At 38.4% G+C, this 21,414-nt stretch overlaps 1 protein-coding gene across 1 annotated transcript in view; it reads right to left on the bottom strand.

The window, feature by feature from the left end:
• The window catches only part of tmtc1 (transmembrane O-mannosyltransferase targeting cadherins 1), a 183,185-nt gene that overhangs the window by 52,175 nt on the left and 109,596 nt on the right, over window positions 1-21,414 (bottom strand). Inside the window, exons 7-8 of the mRNA XM_040144424.1 lie at window positions 18,577-18,766; window positions 3,720-3,841 (exon numbers count right to left, since the gene is read on the bottom strand). Coding sequence (XP_040000358.1) covers window positions 3,720-3,841; window positions 18,577-18,766 — 312 coding nt within the window. The remainder of the gene's footprint in view (window positions 1-3,719; window positions 3,842-18,576; window positions 18,767-21,414) is intronic.

Below are 21,414 nucleotides of genomic sequence, written 5' to 3'. Positions count from 1 at the left end.
TGTTGTTGTTTTTAATAATAATTTTTATTCTGGGTATGTTATGGCTTTACAGGATAGCTGACAGAGGAGAGATGAAAGGGAAATGAGAGGAGAGAGAAATGGAGAATGACGTGCAACAAACGTGCCTATCCTGATGCAAACTGGGGATGTTGGAGTTCATGTTTGCAGGTTTAACCCTGGGCCAATTTATTAGGCACAGCTAGATAAAACTAATACAATAAAATCCAACAGGCCTGCATAAAATCCTCCCTTAATGAAGTTTATATTGTTCAGTTTTTATTGAATCTGTTTGAAAGAGATGTTGATTTATTTTAATGGACATTTTGGAGGCTGTAATAGGTGCCATTGAACTGTACAGAGTTATACTGAGAGGTGTTCCTAATATTTTGTCAACCTCAATTTATATAAGTGGGATGGAAAAAATATTAAGAACACCTCTCAGTATAACCCATTGGCAAGTGAAAGTATATTAATTTAATCACTGTCTATCATAGAAACCCTTGTCCTGAACTGGAGAATCAGTATTTTTACTGAAGAACTTGGCTTAAAACTTAAAATGGGTATGATATGGATTTATTTCATCACTGGGTTAATATGCAGTCAAGAAAATCACTGGCAAATATATTTTTTTAACAACAGTCTGTATGGTTAGTTATGTTAGCCATTTTCTCACTCATACATGGCCGTTAAAGGAAAAAGAAAATACACAATGGCTGAAAAACAACGTAAGATGATGCATGGTGTAACGTTACGTTACCACAACAGCGGCGATGCATAAATAACTTGTTCCACCTGTCAACAATCCTGATATATGATGCTTGGGTGGGGATAAAAAGTAAACAAAACGGTGCTCTGTTGCTGTCATTGCGAGAGCATCCAGCGGCTCTGTGATTCTTTATCTTCAAGTGAACGTGCATAGCTGTTGTACTGCTGTCATCAGCCATTTTCGATTTGCAGAGTTTGGGTCTCTCTCTTAAATACTCCCACACACTTTATGCTTTGACCAGGCAGCGCTCTTTGAGACGCGCTGTTGTCATAATGGATGACATTGGTTAAGTGGATGTGTTGCCCCAGCCCTAACCCACTGTCATGTAATGTTTCCCTTTTTATGTTTCTTGAGAACCGCTCATCCAAAAAACAGTTGATAATGCACTTCCTTGGGTCCTCAACAATACACACGTGAAGTGTGAAGTCGATCAGATTAACGGTTGTTGTTAAAATTGAAGGAGAGACAGACAGAAAGATAAAGAAAGAAAGACTGACTGACATTATTTATATTTAGATGAGGGGCTGAGTCCCCTCAGAGCTGAGAGGAAAAGGAGTCAGAGAGGAGAGCTGGTGTTTGAACTGAGCTCAGGAAGCAGCAGGACGTCTGCTGACAGTTACAATGCAATTAGCCATGCAGCAGGTTAAGTGAGTGCTGAGTGAGATCAAGTCAGGGGATTTCTCTGAGCTCTAACCCCTGAAGGCATCTATGTCCAGCTAAAGGCTCCTGCTTGGAGGAAGAATTCCCTGTAAGAGCATTTGTGGAAGAGCGTTTAGACACCATCGGTCCTCTAAACCTAATCAAGGTAACCCATGGCCCCTTAGGATCTCATAATTCATGGGTAACATAACTTCACGCATCACAAAACCTATAGGATTAACTGCCTATGAAATCTGGAAGAAAAAAAAATCAAAGAAAAACTGAGCTCTGAGAGACAACAGCTAAGTCTGGAGAAGAAGATTGAAAACACCAAAGTATAAAAAACACAAAAATCTCAAAACAGGGGATAGAGAATTTGAGTAATGAGGGAGAGATGGAGAGAGAATGACAGCGAGAGGTGGACAAAGGGAATGATGGACAAATTAACTGACAGAGAAAAGGACGACGGGGAGCGATTGAGAGCTGAAAAACAAAATAAGTAGATATTTTCTAGTGAGAGTGGACGGGCCCTGGACTCGAGAGTGAGCGCAGCAGAGAGTGATACTGCTGTGTAAGAGTGTTTAAGGACTCAGATGACCCCACAGACACACCAAAGCACAGAAAGCAAGCACTCGGGCAAGGTGAGTGATTTTCACCTCATTAGGTCTTTCAAATAATTAATATCCCAGGTTACTGCAAACTTCGATATGATTAGTGACAGAGACATCTTATACAGCTGAGACAGTGTGACACTGTGCTCATACAGACATGCTTTTAGTGCTTTTATCGTGTTACAACAACCTTTCAACCTTTCTAACCATTGAATAAGCCTGACACTGTCTGTCAGTTTTTGTAATTCCAAAACTGACAATCCAACAGTAACACCTACTTAGCGTAGTAGTTGACCAAGTGTGTGTAGGTGAAAAAGTAAGCAGGATTTAAACTTCCCTCTCAAGCACTTTTTTTCATTCTTCACACAATCACTTCCCTCACTGTCTGAGTCTACAACTGTGTGCAACACCATGAACGGCTTTGAGGAGAGACTGTCCGAAAGTGTGTGCTGTTATCCCCATCTGTGCAATAGGTATTTTTCACAGAAGACATTTCAACATGTCACAACAGGAAATGCACAGTTGTAAATAATAAAATGAATGATGACCGAACTCCATTTAATTGCTTCAGTTTCAGGAACCTGGTATTGTGCATGTGGGCTCACTGTCACACTGTCATGGCTTACTGGGACACTTCAATAGAATAGAGACTTTGTTAATGTTACATGTAACACTTGTGCTTTTCCTAGTACAACAAGTCATCAGTCGCATTGCAATCCATCTTTCTTTTCACTGCTATATGCAAATTAGAGTAAGCCCTCTTCCATTCAAGAAGGAGGTGGTGATGCACCTGAAGCTGTTTGGTAACAGTTAAGTAACAACAATCCATAAGCTAACAAAAACACATGAATAAATCGTCAAAATATCTATCTTAAGAAGCCCTATTCTTTGTGTTGAGACAACAAAGACAAGCTAAAAACACCAAATTCCTGCAGAGAGATAAAGAAGGCAGTGGGATGCAGCCAGGAGGAGGCTATGACAGGAGACTTTTCATCTCACCTTTGAGTGTGAGTGTTTGGAACAGGTATCAACACCTTTGCCTTCAGACGAGGTCAGACGATACATTATAAAAATGTGTTTGTTTCACTGCAACCTGAATCCCCAATCCAATTTACTTGGAGGTAAAACTCAACGTGAGCACACCCAAGTCCCTCATTGCACAGGAAAATTGTGAAGTGCTGGCACCATCATTTCTTTTCATATTCTTATTAGATGGTTACACATTCCCATTTTGAGAATTTGGACCTGAATTGTCAGAATTTTGAACACACTATGTTGTCTTTGCTCTCCAAAGCTCTTACTGGGCCATTGGTGTGTGAGATCTCGGACCACTGTTTTGGATCTATGGTGAAACACTTCACTACATTTCTCTCAGGACATTTCACCTGGGACAGCCCAAAATCACACAGCGTGTAAGGGGTTTAACTTGGTGAATCCAAACTCATTATTTCTGATAGAAAGGGTGGCCAAAAACAAAAACAAAAATTGTAATTTTCCATTAAAGCATTTTATGTTGGTCACATTTTTTAAACAGGCAAAAATACTTAGCCACACAAAGTATGACACCTTCTCTTTCTTAAGGAAAATAATATGTGGATCTAGTATAATTAGACTATTGGGGAAAAAACCAAGACACTATTAAAGAAACCAATTACTAGAAATAAATATAGATAGTGTAGATGCCCACCCACACACACGCTCACCTCGGCATGTAGAGAACCCTCTCGGCCACGACAAATCCAACCCTGAAGAAGAGGTTACTGGCAGGAATAAAGGGAAACACCAGAAACAACATTCCCACCAACACCTCCCTGCTCTCCTGTCTCTGCAGAGAGTGAGAGAAAGAGAGAGAGAGAGAGAGAGGGAGAGAAACGAAGACAAACACAGAGATATGAGCATATTCACAGCAAACAAACCTGGTATTACATTTTTCCGTGAATCAAGTCCAAAGGCAAAAGTCTAACTACTTCAAACTGCATGGCTGAAAAGCACATTCATTACAAATGGTAAGATGTGCCATTCATTCTCTGCCAGCACACACATACACACACACACACACTTGGATACAATGATACATGCACGTTCAGCAGCCATGACCAATCTGTTTTAAATATTAACAATCATCTGTGCAACAGAGAAGCAATTAAGGAGATCAAATTATCAAATTACAGTTAATTCCTTTTTCTACAGAGCCTGTATCTGAAGCCATTCACATTTCATTTTGCCCAAAGCCTCTTCCTTCTTTCCCTCCACGTTATTACACCATGCCTGTATTTATTTGAACAAACAGGCCTCTAATTGGCTGAGTTGGCAGCCCCTTGCTTGGCTCAGTGGATTAGCTCATTAGCAGTAACTAGCGCAGTGCCCGTTCAAAATGTGCCTGTCGGCGGGAGTAGTTTGCTAGGAATCCTTTCCGGGCTGCATTGTGTGTGGTCAGTCGATCTTGTCTGTTGCTGGAGTTGGCTGCTCCGCTCTGCGTCGATAGTGTCTGGCTGACGGTGTAGAAAGTGCCATTGCAGGTGAGATCTGCCTTTCATAAAACCCTGGCAGGTGCGTACTGTAAATTGTCCAGGGGCTGTACCGCTCCCGTAGTGTAGTTCTGCCTTTTTCCTCACGTCGAGTAACCTGTAGAAAATTGACATTTGAAGATTCCTCGAGAAATGCTCGTCCAAAACACTTCACGGTCGATACTAAACCTCCCTGGGTCCTCAGCGATAACACCAGTGAAGTTTGATGTTGATCGGATGAGCAGTTGTTGAGAAAATTGAAATACAGACAGATGGACAGACAGAGATTCCTACATTAATAGTTAGATGAGAGTGAGAGTGCTGATTAGCGTTGCTCCAATTAGAGGCTTTTTCTGCTGTCAGCGGGCTCATTGATAGCTATTGTGACCATCACTGACTGGAAGGGCCTGTAGTGATATTACAGACACAAAATGAACAAACACTCTGATAACCACTTCGAGCTAGTGCAGCAATCCTCCACTGGTAACGGCCTGAATACTGTATTATAGAGAGAGGAATACAAACACACTGCTGGCTGCTGATATGATCTGACATTGGTACTACCATAAACATTATAAACATCTACAAACATAAACAGAGAGCTATTGATAGCATCATAAACTGTTAATGGACCTCTAGTTATATTACAGCGAGTAATGCACACACTGAGAGTTAGTGATATGACAACAGACTGCTAAAAGCCTGAGTATTATCTAGACAAAACAAAGTGTAGTGTACTGATTATGATTGTAGGTGGGATATTTTTGACATATGAACAGATATAGGATCACTTAACTACACTAAAACTGGTTGAAACATTCCGTTTGTGCATTTATTCAGCAATATATGTAGGCTACAGACTGCCACAACAGAAATTATATAGAGTGTGGTGTGGAATGGTTCATTTTAATTGTTTATTAATTAATTTCTAAAACAATATATAATGCGACAGACAAAAAATAAATTTATAGAAAGCTATTTATAAAACTTATTAAGTATAAATTAATAAAGAGTAGGGTGGGCCATTTTTATTAATTAGTCATCAGTCATTAGGGCTGATTAAAAATGTAGTTGATTTTTATGGTGATTTAATGGAGAAGAAGATCAGTCATTATTCTTTACTGGAAAATGATGGTGTACATCTGTACAGGTTGGCCATTTCTTTGGAAAAATATTCAGTCAGTGAGCTGGAAGGTCAACTAGCTCCACCTCTTCCTGCTATCTTAAGATGCTATTGCAAGCTAAGACTAGCCCTTTGTCATTTAGCAGCATTGCTTCGATAGACTCTCCAGGGACCACTATGACATGCAAAATGAGGGTCACTTGACTGGCAGGGGTAGTTGAGCTAGAGCTACCTAGCACTAGTACTACCAGTGGCACTTCTTTCACTTTAAGTAAGATTAGCCTAGTTAGTAAGGCTACTGAAAAGTAGCCTACGTGTGCCTTTGGCAGTCACCCTCTATCATATGACCCAAACCTTACAGACAACAGTACCCCCTCATCACTTCCACCAACCTGAGATGCACCATGATTGTTAACAAATTTGCTGGTCCTGTTTACCTAATTTTCATGTTGAAGTCCATTCACAGTGTTTGCAGAAGTAAGATAAACAGATTTTTATACCAGATGTAAATACAAAGGCCTTTGATCTCATTATCCAGATTATGTATCCAGATACAGATTACATGTCAATACCTGGTAGAGATGGGGTCTGAAGGCCCCATTTGGACAAGATGAACATTACAGGAAGAAGAGATGTGGAATGAAATATTCACTGTGCTCTTCAGTTCTTTAACTCATCGTTCTGGACGGCATTTTATCCTCCAGGAAATTATAGGATGTGGTTTGTAACAGACACGGACATTCAGCTGGGCAAAGCCAAAAGAGACAGACAAAAGGGGTTGCTAGAGAGTTGAAGTGAAGGCAAAGATAGTGTCAAGTGAATTTGATTCAAAAATCATCCTCCTTCTCAGAGATATAACTCTCAAATCTGAACACACAGATATGAAACACATACTGACATCATCTAGTGTGACTATTTCCCTGAGGATGTAATTATCTCTGATGTTCATCACAAATAAACATCCACAAATCTGCTCAGAAATCATAGGAAAAAATGCTTCAGAACTTGACTGAAAATGATAACATTTTTAAATTTTCTTCAGCATCAAAATAATCCAGGGATAGTTACGTATACATCAATTTATACAGTGTAAACAGGAATTGCTAATATTTAATCGACGTATTGTTAATGATGCCAGTTTGACAAAATGTAAAAAAATATAGCCAAAAAAACAGGGCTACCTGTAGCTGACATTACAACAGCGCATTTAATGAGCTTTTAAGGGGTCTTGCTCTCCTGGTGGCTTTAATTTTTCCTGTCATCATATTGGTTCCCAAATAAAGATATAAATTGGGAATAGCATGGTTTACAGATTAGCAAAAACATTTTTAGATTTTCTCCATTTTCATACAAAAGTCTAACAAATCTAGAACAAGACTACAAATGTAATTACTACTGGGATAGTAGTGACAAATTACCTGCATACATACTCTGTACAAGATTAAAATAATTGACTGGCGCAGGTTATGTTGAACTCACCCTCTTGTGCTAAAGAAATATACAGTCTGGATCAGCTTTAGGTGTCACATATTTACCTGATAAATATATTTGGTATCTAGGATAACAAAAAAAAGTATTTTTGAATCATACTGTCAGTTTTCTTTTTTTCAGGTCCCTTTTTGAAAAAACATCTGTGAAACAATAATTGAAGACAAAAGTCGAACATTCAGAGCTTGGCAGAAGTCAATATTATTGATTTCCTAATAAATCCTTGTATTATGAAGGCGAACCTCCCCGTTCTCTTCATATCTTCTCCAGCACTTACCTCATCTTTGGTGTTGTCTGTTTCTGTTCATCTATTAGTTTTTGTTAGTTTTAGTTCATTTCTGTTTTCTGTTACCTCTTCCTTTAATCCACTAGTTTCTCTTTTCATTATCTTCTCCGCTGTTCATCAGTTTCTTTCTTGTTATTTAGTTTCTTTGATCTTCCATTTGACTCTCATTTCACTGATAAGTTGCCTTATGCAACTATTAGTGTCTGTTCAATTAGGTTGTCTACATCTATTACTTTCTCATTTAAAATATTTGTACACCTTTTCCTCTATTTGTCCTTCTATTTTTTTTACTCTGTTTGTTGGCTCATCCATACCTGTTATGTCAAGCGCCACCTATCAGATTTCGATGCAAACTGGGGAAACCACGTTAGGGATATTTCAGCTTTTTCAGTACTACACAAATTTTCTGCAATTACCGTTCAAAGCAAGCTGACATACTATATGTGATGCTGAGAGATGCAAGGGGAGCACTTTTAAAAAGGGATATCAGAAGACTTTGTCATTACTGGTTGCTCATTTATCCATCCATTTGTCTTTCTACTTGGCTACATCCTCCAGCTCTCCCTAGGGGATCCTGAAGTTCCCAGGCAGGATGGAATATGCAATCTCTCAAGTGTGTTCTTGGTTTGCCACATGTTCTCCCCCCAGTTGGGCATGCCTGTAGTACTTCCACAGGGAAGCTTCCAGGAAGCATTCTTATGAAATGGCCAAACAACTTCAAATGGCTCCTTGCGACTAGTAGTACTACTCTGAGCTACATCACTAAGGGTAAGACAAACCACCCTGCGAAGGAAACTAATTTTGTATTCTTGTATCTGTTTTTTCATTCTTTCAGTCACTTCCCAATTCTGAAGAGACCATAGAATAGGATTTAAACGTAGATCAACCGGTAAATTGAAAGCTTTACCTTTAGGCTCAGGTTATCTGTCGATTTTTCATTCCATCTTGACTTGGGAACAAGACCCTGAAATATTTCAACTCTTTAATTTGGGACAGTGACTCAATCCCAACCAAAAGGGAGCAATGCAACTTTTTCTGACAGGGTACCATGGCCTCAGACTTCGAGGCCGTGGTTTGTTTACTAGTCCCTCAGTTAGAAGCTAATCCAATCATCAGTCATTTATTTTAGATTTTTACCAACGGATGCTGCCGGTAACCCCAGCAACTGTCTACTATGCCAATGTGTGGCTAATGCATCACTTCCAATGAAAATGACACAAAGACATCATCACTGTGGTTTCTAGTGGAATTGGGGGGTTGTTACCTCTACTTGCTGCTTTTGATCCTCTGCTCCTCTTTGATTTATTTCTTTTATTTTTCACTCTTCTTTTTTTCATCATCTAAGCTGTCCTCTGTGTACTGCATTGTGTTATCCAGTAACTGGTGGTTCATTTAACAATTGTGAAAGTCTCATTTAGGCTCATGGCTGGTATAGCTGTACCTCACCTGTGAGAAGACTTACTGGGTTCACCACAATCATTTCCAACATACTGTGCTAAAAATTTGGACAATCATGTCACTTTCTTCTTACTGGACTGACATTAATCAATGAGAGACGAATCAACAAGGTGAAAAGGAGGGACCCAAGTTATTCTGAAACGCAATCCTTAGAGAGACAACTAATTGGTGTATGAGTTCACATAATAGCCGAGTTGAACAAAATGCTTATGAAAATGTACCAGCAACTGTCCCAGCCTCTTATGTGTCTTCCAATAGATAACCATACACACAAAGAGTTTGTATGAGAGAGAAAAACGTAAAGGTGGTGCATAGCTCCATCTTAGAGTATAATGTTACAAACATCATGTGGGATGCACTGTTTTATATCTTGCAGTATGAATACCTTTTGGCTTTAGACATTACAAAACTGAGAATTTTCTCCTGAACTGAGTGATGCAACCCTGTTTCAAAGTTTGATAAGAACATCTCCATCCCACCTAAATAAAAGTGCTCAGAGTGTGATTAGGTTGTGATTTATTACCAGGAGAAAAAAGTTATGTCCAATTTCAGGGGCTGATGTCTTCAAAGTTCTTGTTTTGAACTCAACCGGTCAACAAGGCTGGCCCATTCCAAAAGCTGCTCCAACTCTGGCAGCAATATGCCCTCTTTTTGCCAAAATTTGCATGACACAACCAGTGTATCCTTAGACTCACTTGTTTAATTTTGGTCTGAGTAAAGGACGAGAACTCACAATGATGGTATGGTGAATTCTCTGTCAACCATCTCATTTGAGAAGATGAAACTACTTCAGCCTATTAGCCTTCTGTGATCTGAAAGCCACAGCTTTGTAGATCACATCATTTTAAGGAAGCTGTCCCATTATTAAGTCAAAGTTCTAATCTCTAGGAATTAAAACCAAACTTTGAATATTCCTTACTTTGGTGCAAGCCATTGGTAGTATCAAGAATGACACTGTGGCAGAAAGCAAGAAAGCAATGCACACAGCAACCACCCCCAACACTTCTACTTCCACCATCAGAATAATTCTGAAAATCATGGAATGGGCAGGTATAAAATCCTATCACATTTATATTGTGACACTGAATATGTATTTCATGATATAGTAAATTCTCTGGAAAATCAAATAACCAGATGACCACTTCAGTTCACCATAGTGACTACTAGACCGGCAACCAGCCTGGCTGATCTGGGGGTATAGAGTGCCTTTATCACCTCAGTCAGTGAGGACAATTCAAGATGTTTCCAAAGACTCTATAGACATTTTACACCAGTGCTATTGAAAGCACCGCTGTCTCAGTACTCCTTATTTTTCCTGGATCTGTACACTAGATGGTCAAGAGGGAATCTTACCACCCCTGCAATGGAAACCTTTAGTAGCCACAGTCTGGAATACTCCTCCACTGCCTCAAAACCTATATACACCAAGACTTAGGAACAGTTTTTTACTGAAAACCAATAGAACTGTGAATGCTGATTCTGCAAGGACTCAAAGTTAGGGAACCCATACAATACCCTATCTCCCCTCCCCTCTCGTTTACAACCTCAATTTACATAATTTTACCTTATATTTTAGCTTCTCCTTCTGCACACTGTTGAAGACCACTTGTCAGCACAGTATATTTAGTTAACATAGTGTTATTTAAATCTTTTAACCTTCGGTTTATGCACTCGCTTTTGTAGAATGTACTGCCTATTTTATATTGTGCATTTAATTTTTGTTGTCGTAATATTGTATGTTTTGTTTTTGTTGCTTTTGCAAAGTCTTGCCATTCTTGTCATTTTACATTTCAATTATAATGTACATCCTGCGGTGTGCATGTCATGAATATAGATCCTTTGCCATGAAACAGTCCCACTCACTCATGTGCACCATTGAAAAAAATATCAAGTGACAAACATATTTTGTCACCCAACCTTACAAAAATCACATACAAAATTCAACAGCAGGTTAGGAATAAAATGAGACAGTTCTGGCTATTTAAATTATGCCTCAGAAAGATTTTGCCTAGTTTCTACCTTAAACAGAAATCAAACCAGAGATGATAATTCCAGAGGGAGCATTTCTCCCTCTCAGCTAATAGAATGGCTGCCAGAGGACTTCCAAAGAGCTCATTCTAATTTACTTTGAGTTTTCTCCAGACCTCTGCAAGTGCACCCAGCTGGACCATCCAGGAAAAGAAGATGGACACTGAATGAAGACCTGCCGGCCACACTGGAAAGGCCAGCCAGAACCACAGATGGCCTGGCACACACACACAGAAACAGACAGACACACACACACACACACACACACACACACACACACACACACACACACACACACACACACACACACACACACACACACACACACACACACACACAGACACACTTACACACACACACACACACACACACACACACACACACACACACACACACACACACAGAACTAGAGCTTGCTGTAGCCATACAACCTTGCAACTGCTATGTGGTCACTGCTAAATTCATCCATGCACTTTTCCCTTGCTAGTGTCCAAACATAATTCTGATTGTGAATGTGTGTGTGCGTGCGTGAGAGTGCACGTATTTGGGCTTGTTTTATTATATTCGTGATGTCTGTAAACCAGGAACCCAGTACACCTTTGGGATCTGAAAGCTTTGTGGGGACCAAAATGCTGGAACCCATAACTTCAAATGGCTGTGTGAAGGTTAAAACTTGGTTTTAGAGTTCAGATTAGAATTAGGTTTAGTGTAGGGTTAGGGTTAGGGTTGGGGTTAGGCATTCATTTGTGACAGTTTGAGGTTAGGGAAAGGGCTATAAAACGCATTATGACAACAATGGGTCCCACAAATACAGTAAAACAATGATATGTGTTGTTTGTGTGTGTGTGTGCATGCACTCACTGAGCACTTAATCATTTTACTATCAACAGCATACTTATACTGTGTAGGGCCTCCCTCTGCTCTCAAAACAGCCTCAGTTCTTCGTGGCATAGACTCCACAAGGGGTTGGAAACATTTCTTTGAGATTCTGGTCCTTTTTGACATGACTGCATCACATCATTTCTGCAGATTTATCAGCTGCACATTCATACTGCCAATCTCCCATTCTACCACATGCCAAAGGCGTTCTGTTGGATTCAGATCTGATGACATGGGAGGCGATTGAAGGAGTGTTAATTTGAATTCAATTGAATGAAAACTGTAATGAAAAATATTTGTTTACAACTTTTTTCACACCAACTAGACTAAAACTAGATAAAAAATATCTTTTGTAATCAAGAACTATGACAAAAGGGGCTACATTTTTGGTCAACAAATAAAAACTAAACAATAATGTGAAAGACGGAAAAATAGACATTTTTTAATGCAAAGTCTGTGGAAGTACAAAGTACATATGTACTCCAGTACACGTGGATTATTAAAAGTTTCCTCCGCTGTTCAGAAGATTATTTAACCGCTTGACCTGTTGCACGGCTATTACTAAGCAAAACCTTGCAGTAATGCTAGGTTAGTAGGAACGACTGTACTAAATTGGATTAAAGAGAGTGGTTCTGTTCAAATTGAGTTTGGAAATGCTAACTGGAATTACTGAAGTGAGTCGGTCTGTATTACTCCTGACCTGTATCTGCATGATTTTATAAATGGACTGATGCCACATGATTGGCTGATTGGATAACTGCATGAATAAACAGGTGTACAGGTGTTCCTAATAAAGGTGAGTGTGTGTGTGTGTGTGTGTGTGTGTGTGTGTGTGTGTGTGTGTGTGTGTGTGTGTGTGTGTGTGTGTGTGAGTTGTTGTGTGATCAAGCAGGTCAAGTACTTCCTTTCTGCAGAGCACAGTCTATATTTTTTTTCTACTTGGTGTTGTGGACCAAAATGGAGCAACCCCACCCTCGTCTTAACACAGGAGGGAAGCTTAGGTAGAATCCACTGAGTCTTTGGGCTCGTTATGTCGTTAATGCCGAATCAAATCACATCCAGGGGATGAGGGAGAGGGCAGGGACAGGTATGCTGGAGCGCCAATTACTTCCAGAGGTCACAGCGAGGTCAGTAGTTTGCGCTTTATGCATATCTGGACTGCAGTGAGAAAGGGTCGGGACAGCTGCATTTGTGTGTGTGTGTGTGTGTGTGTGTGTGTGTGTGTGTGTGTGTGTGTGTGTGTGTGTGTGTGTGTGTGTGTGTGTGTGAGCCTTTTAATTCATGAAATTTATCACCACCATACAGAGGAGATAGTGTGTTGACATTAAAAACTCTACACACACCATTCACATACCATTCTGTCTCTGTCTCCCTCTTTCCTGCACATGGAACAATAACAATATCGGCAGCGCTGACAGTCCTCCCAGGTACATAAACGTTTAAACACAAACCATCACACAATCTTCTCCCATCCTGCAGGGGTCATACAGTAATAAAGACAGAATATCTTTCCAGTGAGACAAATTACACACAATCCATTTACAGGTACGGGCATTGCAAGACCTCACCAAATATGCTCAGGATCCGATTTATGAGTAGGGTATGGACATCGGACGAACATTGGTGGAAAATTACTTCATCTCTTTCGTCTGGTTTCATCAAAATCTGAACAGAGTCTGGTTTGACTGTAATGAACCTTAGGTAGGTGGTAGGTTAATAGTAAAATCTGACTCTGAATAGTGAAATAATTAATCTGATACATCAATTGGCCTTAAGTTATTAAAGGTCAGATTGTAACTCATACACTGAGAGTCTGTTTGACACGAAGCTGGCAACACACGTCCAGCTGTTTTTTCTAAATACACTGCCTGACCTGATGAACTGTTGCACAGCATACTTGTACTATAAAACCACTGTGGTTCTGTTTTAGTGATTTGGAAATGGCACTATCCTAGTGTTTTGAATAGTCAACACTGTTTTACTATTATGTTCCAATTTTAGCTGTTGAAGACATGCGTCAGTCTCCTTTAGGTGACTGCAAACAGAAAATCTAACACTGTGTTGGTAGTGCAGGAAACAGTCAGTGGTGATTGTCAGGCTCAATCCACCAGTGGTGGAAGAAGGATTCAAATCATTTTCCTTAAGTAAAAGTAGCAATGCCATACTATAAAATTATTATAAGTAAAAGTCCTGCATTTAAAAATACACATAATTATTATCAACAAAAAAGGATTGTTCCCTGTCAGCGGTATTCTATTGGATCATTGTTATTGATGTATTAATATGTAAGCTATACTTTAATGTTGTAGTTGGTTGAAGTGGAACTCATATTGACTATGTCATACTTCATTCATATACAGGTGGGTAGTAATTAACTAGGAACCTAAGCTGTTAAAATTAATTTAGTGCAGTAGGAAGTACATTTTTTCCCTCTGAAATGTGGTGAAACAGAAGTATAAAATAAAAATACTCAACTTAAGTACTTAAGTAAATGTACTTATGGGTATATGGGCAATTTGTGCAATATCACGCCTTACACAGCATCATTTAAAACAGTGAATTTCTGCAGCAAGTCAATTAAAGGGAAATGTGACATTAAAATGATAATTGTATATAATAGACTTATTAAATTAAAGAACACATTTAGGCTACAAAATAAAGTGCAATAAAATGTCAATGGATACACTAGCGGAAACATCGCATTGTCCCCTAACATGAACCATACAATCAAGCCCTTGAGTCCAAACCAGCATTAAATTCCTTAAATTCGTTTTCTGTAGACAGACATTTGCATTTTGCAATTAGAAATTACAAATATACATCCACATTCCTCAGTAAAGCCGAACTAGAATTAACCAAAAGAGAGGACAAAACAATTAAAGCAAGTGACTCCGTGGCAGGTGCTAATATGCATTATTAAGCTACATATATTAAATGACCTGCCAGCTCTTATAGAGTTAACAGCAGAATACAGCCTCACCAAGGCAGACAACACAGAAATGTATAAACAACATTCACTGTACACTGGGAGGTCCTCCTTAATCTGCCCTAGGTTCATCTTCTCTGTTCATTCATTCTTAATACAAAATATAACTAGTCCATTCAGCCTCTCTTGTCTTACTGTGCTCCTTTCAAAAACTGTTAGGCAGAGTGAGTACTTTGCAAACACCACAGTGACAGAGATTTAGAGTAAATGCACTGAAAGTAGAATGTCCTCATTAAATGTAGATGTCATTGCAGGAGGATCCATGGTAGATAATAGATTCCAAGGCTCAGGACCAACCAGCGTGGATGTCGTAGCCACACAGCCCAGTCTGCATCGCGCTTGCGATTCGCTTCATAGCATTTCTTGCTCTTTCAGTTACACTGCTAGACTGCGTTGACTTTGCTACTGAATAACAAAAGTTTCTACGATGATGGTAACTTCATGTGCAAATGCCAGTTTTTTGTGGATGTGCGTGAAGTTAATGGTTAGATTTAATGTTGATGATGTTATTTATACTTTACTATAATGGATATAACGTTATTTATCAGTTCATTTCAAGTCCTTCCACTCTATCATTTTCAAGTCTTTAACGTCTATCATACTGCAGCTCTGATGTTTGAAAAAAGTTTTATGCAAGACAATAAAATATGAGTATTTGTGACAGCACACTTTAAGATTTTATCTCCAGTGGCATTCATGATCATATTAATACAATATGACCATATTAAAGCATCATGTCACAACACTCCCTGAGTGTTAACCAGAGGCCCTACACATATTATCTTAACCAGAGGCCCTACACTCTGATCAGAGATAGTAATACTGTGCTGCATCTCTCTGTGGTTATAACTATACAATAAACTTTGTAATATAACTGTACAATACTTGAACTAAAAAATACTCAAGTAACAGTAAAGTTACAGATTTTTAAAATACTCTGGGCTTATACAGAAAATATTAAAATAGTAAATACGGAATATTTGGGTACATATAGTGTATTATAACTGTAAAACTCGTTGGTAGTTTACCATGCTAAAGAGAAATACCACATGATGTCTGAAACTGAGGGGGGCTTTCTGGAACTCCGCAAAAAGCTGATGATTTGTGGATTTGGTCAGCTCTCTGTACTCATTGCTTTCATGAGTAAGTGTCCATTCAATCACATCCAAGCATTTATTGTAATTTAAATGTTGTATCAAAAATTTGACAATCCTGGTCAAATTCTGGAATAATTTGGAGGTATAATGCATATCGTTAATGATGTGCCCAGCAGTGTTTAATTTTTTTATTTTTGACATGTTACTGTTGTTTAGAAATCAGCTGAGCATGGAAAAGTGAAAAATTAAAACACAGCAACATTATCCTAAATTAAGTGAACTGAATTGAGTCCTTCATGAAAGTAAAGGTCTGAAGCATTTGTGACCCTGCAAGAACAATATCTGCATACTGATACATATTTCCTCTGCATGTATGTGATATTTGTCCAGCTTATGATATCTGGACTCCACATCATATTGATCACTAAACTCAAACTGTAGCTACAAACTGCATTTTGCAAAACTAAATAAATTCTTGTTAAATTTGTTCAAAAGAAAAAAAAAAAACTTGATTGCAAAACATATGCAGCTTTTGCATCCTGGAGAGCCACTACTTTTTAAATTGACTAATCAAAAATGATTTAAAAGAACACCTCGGCATTTTGGTGGATACCTTTATATTTTTATTTAATAAAAACATCAAAACTAATCTTATTCCTGTGAGTTAGGTATGAAACCAGAGCCAGGAGACAATTAGCTTAGCTTCGCATAAAGACTGGAAACGGGGAAAATGTGATCAAAGTCTGGTATTGTCCAAAGTTATGGATTTTGAATGCATTTTGTGAGGGGCATTTGTTCAAGCTAAAACGGTGTGTTAAGTTGCTCTTTATAAGGCTTACATTCAGGCTTTAAATCATGTTGTGTGTCCCTGCTTTGCTCTCAGAAAGGCATCCTACTGCTCCTAAGATAAGTTGAATTCAAGGAACAATTTCCATGCTCTAAACAAATAAAATGATTCTACTTGCATATTCAGAAGCACATATCTCTCCCTCCTATACTGCCGAAGCTCTGATGGATGAAAAGAAAATGATTTTGAATATTTAGACTTCTCAGAGTTGTGACCGTTTCATTACCGAGAAAAAGTTACCAGATATGAATACAGATCTCGAGAATAAACAGCCTGAGAAGAAAGCAGTAGCAAGACATTGCAGCATTTAGTGTAACCAAATGATATTTTCTGCCAAGAAAAATCCTCCCCAAAACTTCAGCACAGTTCAGTACGGACTCCTTGAACCAAATATCATCTGTACTGTAAGACGGAGATAAGCAGAGAGGCATTGTGGGAAAAAGAAGTACGACTGCAAATCAGTAAGGGAGAACAAGAGGTATTACAAAAATCCAGTGCTGATTGAGAGTGTGGAAAGCTCTTCCCCACAGACAACACCACCTTTGGAAATACACACTGTATATATACACAATCATACACTTTTCCCAGAACAAGGTCTGTCTCTATGGTAACAGGAGGCGTATGAGATGAGCCTGGCATGACAATGTAAAGTAATTATGGATAATATGTATATAATCTGTGTGTTTTTTACATGTTTGTGTCTCATGCCCTAACACTTTGGTGACTAGATGAAAACATATAGCATATGAGTGAGTGTTTGTGTGTGATTGAAGTATGTACATAGCCAAGCACAATATTCTATTTTTCAGTACCCTAAAGTACACCATAATACAGCAGCATATTGCTGCCACAATGACAAAAACAAATTGCTCAGTTTCTCAATATGATTAGTATTTTTTATTTTAATTTCATTTAACAAATCCTTTTCATAAAATAACAAGATATTTTATTATGACATATTTTCTTGTTATTACTAGATACTACATTACTCCATTATAACAAGAAATTTTTCCTGTTGGAGCAAGAGATCATTTTGTCAAACGTTTCTTGTTATTTCACAATATTAACATATCTTGTTAAAACAAACTTTTCTCAGTATAACATGTTACGTTGGTATGTAGTTATAGTATCAAGGAACTTCCATATGGTGTTAAAATGAAAAGTATGAGAGATTACTGCTTAATTCAGCTAGAAAAAAACACTGTGACTAGTTTAAAATACAGTTTAAGTTTTATCTGATGCTTGGGACACAGCCAATTGAAGTACCATCCATCCATTACTATATCTATCCGCTTATCTTTTGCAGGGCCATAGGGAGTTGGACCCTGTCCCCGGGCGACATAGATGGGTACACCCTTGACAGGACTAGTGTTAGCACGGACAGGCAGACAATCATACTCACAGTCGCATCTACAGGCAACTTTTAGAGGGGTTACTAGTTAAATATGTCTTAGTCCCGATTAAAAACTAAATGTAGGAAATGGAACAACCAACAGAACAGTTTTCTGTTTCTAGTCTTGGGTGGAGGTGAAGGGGTGATGGTGATGGTAGATACAGAACACTCGGCATTGAAGATTTTAGGTTGTTAACTTTTCTACACACGTGTAAACATAAGGAAATAGCATCATGCCTCATGGGGTACAGTATGTGGTCAGGAAGGTTAGGCAGGTCTTAGACAGATGTTGGGACACTGTGTTTGAGCTGATGAGAGAGAGAAAAGTTGAACTTATATCATCATCCATAATTTCCATTCTTGTCAGATGACAAGAATGGACAGCTGACAAGCATCAGGTGGCAAAAGATTTCATGGGAAATGTGGTCTTACGCACTTTATAGCCACTTGTCACTTTCTTACTCTTACCTGCAGTGAGAAGACGCAGTGCAGGCAGAGAGAAACCATCACAACGGCCAGCAGCAAGGTGGCCACATTGCGTACATCACCCAGCGACTCCACCAGGGGAATGCTGCCCACCTGCCAGTCGTAACACAGCACGATGGGGGCCAGCAGCAGCCAGGCATTAAATGACAGCAGGTAAGAGTAGGTCAAAATCCTGGGGAGAGGAGGTGAAGAGAGGATGATGAGAATGAGGGAAAAGGATGGATGAACGGTAAAGAGAAATGGAACAGAAGAAAGAGGCAGGAGAGGAAGAGAGAAGAGAAAGAAAAATTTGAGTCACACAATGAAAATATTGTCACATTATTTGTCATAGAAATTTCAGTCAATCATTATAATCATCCTGTTTATCTCAATTCTAAAGGGTTTTGGCAGTTCAACTGAGGATCAAATGAACAGGTTCTTGTCCAAGGTTGAATATTGATTTAGAGTAATTCACTAACCTGACATTTAGAGCTAAGTCACAGAGTGTATTGAATGCAAGCCTGTGTCATGCTGATGCTGCTTTTGCTTTTGCTGTGTTTACTTTGCTGTGGTAGTGTATTTCCTCTCCCTTTCTCTACATTTCTCTTAGTTGGTTTGAGACCTGAATGGCTGTCTGGAGCATTGATCTGGCTGCAGCGTGGCAGTTATCTGCTTCTGTTCAAACAGCCAGGACAGGGTCAGATGGAGATGCACTTGGCCTGGTCCTAACAAGGACAAGAGGAGCCAGAGAAGGCGAAAAAAGAGAAGGCAATTATGTTTTTCATCACAGTGTAACTGGGAAAAAAATTTCGTACCATATAAACGTAAACTCTAGAAAACATGGTTGCAAATAGGTTGTTTGAATTGCAGCTACAGGTAAGGAACTGGTAAGATCAGTGTCAAACTGGTTTCTTTTAGTGTAGAGAAATAGATTTACAATGTAGTGTAGGAGAACAGTACAGATATCTTTTACTGTACAAGCAGGAGCGTACATTCTATACATTCTTATAAGAGTAAGTGTTATATTGCCCCTCTCTTTTACCATATGAACACCAACTCTGTCCCAGCCCTGGCCAGTAGATAGGGTTGAATAGCAATTTATCAAATCTGAATGCAGTTCTGAATCTGTTTATTAAATCTGAATCCTTTCAAATCCATTATTGAATCTTTTTATGTCATTTTTTCCATGGGGAATGAAAATGTTTGTTTAAAAAAAAAAAAAACTGTTGTAATTTCACTCAGCACATTAATGGGATGTTTCAACTTGAACTGGGAGCATAAGTTAAAGATAAAAAAATTAAATATAATTACAGACAAATATCTAGATCAGTTAATAAAAGGGCCAACAAGGACTGCAAAACTCTGAGTGTACACAATTAGCTCTAATATTCACTAATAAACCAGAAAGAATAACTAAAAGTTCCAAATTAATTCCTGGTTTAACCAATCATAATTTAACTCTGGTTACAATGAAATTGACTGAAAACAGATTAAAAAATACTACAGTAACTCACACAAATGTTTTTCATTGTATACCTAAAGGCAAGCAAGCTGCATTTGACAATGAAATTATTGGTTTAAAGCGGGATGATGTACTATCCTTTGATGATCTGGAGTATGACTTTAACACATTTAATTGTAGAAACTCTGTAAGGGAAATATTTACTGTAAGGGTTCAGAAAAAAAATCAAGAACAAAAGTAATCTACCCTGGTTTAACCAAAACCTGTGGAAACTGATGGAGATTAAGTCTAGAGGACATTGTTTTATAAATGTTTGAGGCACAAAAATTATTCAAGAACTGAGATTAGCTAAATCCTGTTTTTATTTTCAATAGAAATGGCAAAAGGTAATAGTAGATTGATTTGGAAAATCATTAATAATCTTACAAGGAGGGAACCACATTTTTTGAGTCTCTCAGCTAAAAGCTCAAGGAAAATTAATCGAGGACAATCTTTCCATTGCTGCTATTTTAAACACTTTTTTTCTTGAGTCTGTTTATGAGCTAGGTGAACTGGATATTGTTCCTATAAATGCTGCAGGTCAGGTTTTTGATCTGATTACGACCAATTAGATAAATGTGAACAAAGTCATCAGCTCCTTAAGAATCTCTAAAGGCGGAGAATCTTTTCAACTTGATACCAAGCTTATTAAAAAAAACAAAAAAGATATTTTATTTCCTCCCAATGCTCATTTAATCAACCTGTCACTTAAACAGTACTTTTCCTATTGACTGGAAACATGGCATTGTCACTCCTGTTCTTAATATCTGGAGACACCACGAAGCAAGTAACTATAGACCCGTAAGCATAATTCCAGTACTTTCAAAGGTTGCTGAAAAAGTTGTCATTGAACAACTGACAACTGACAACTTATCTTAACACAAGCAATTTTGATTTACATCATATGCAGTTTTCATTTAGAACAAATCATTCCACTGAAACAGTTGCCTTATACCTAATATCCTCAAGGCTAGACTATTGTGATGCCCTTTTTGCTGGTTTTCCCAAAAAGACTGTGGCACGGCTCCAACTCATCCAAAATAATGCAGCCATAGCACTCACTGGGACAAGAAAAACTGCTTCCGATTCAATACAAAATCGATTTCAAAATTTCAAGATTATTGTTGCTTCGTTGATGCTACTTGTGTCTGCTAAATTATATTGTGATTTTGCATTTCTCTCCAAATATAGGCTTAATAATGTAGAAAGGGTCTGTGATAATAACATTTGTTTCATACTTTAGGAAACTTTACTTTATCTGAAAGGTTTTATTCGAACAGCAATCTTAAGAAAATAACTGCAGTATCATTTTCCCCCATATTTAAGTGCAAATTAAATTA

The sequence above is a fragment of the Xiphias gladius genome, chromosome 2 (assembly GCF_016859285.1).
Source record: "Xiphias gladius isolate SHS-SW01 ecotype Sanya breed wild chromosome 2, ASM1685928v1, whole genome shotgun sequence".
Lineage (NCBI taxonomy): Eukaryota > Metazoa > Chordata > Actinopteri > Istiophoriformes > Xiphiidae > Xiphias > Xiphias gladius.
The sequence above is the reverse complement of the archived record's forward strand: the minus strand, read 5'-3'. Positions and strand labels throughout refer to the sequence as shown.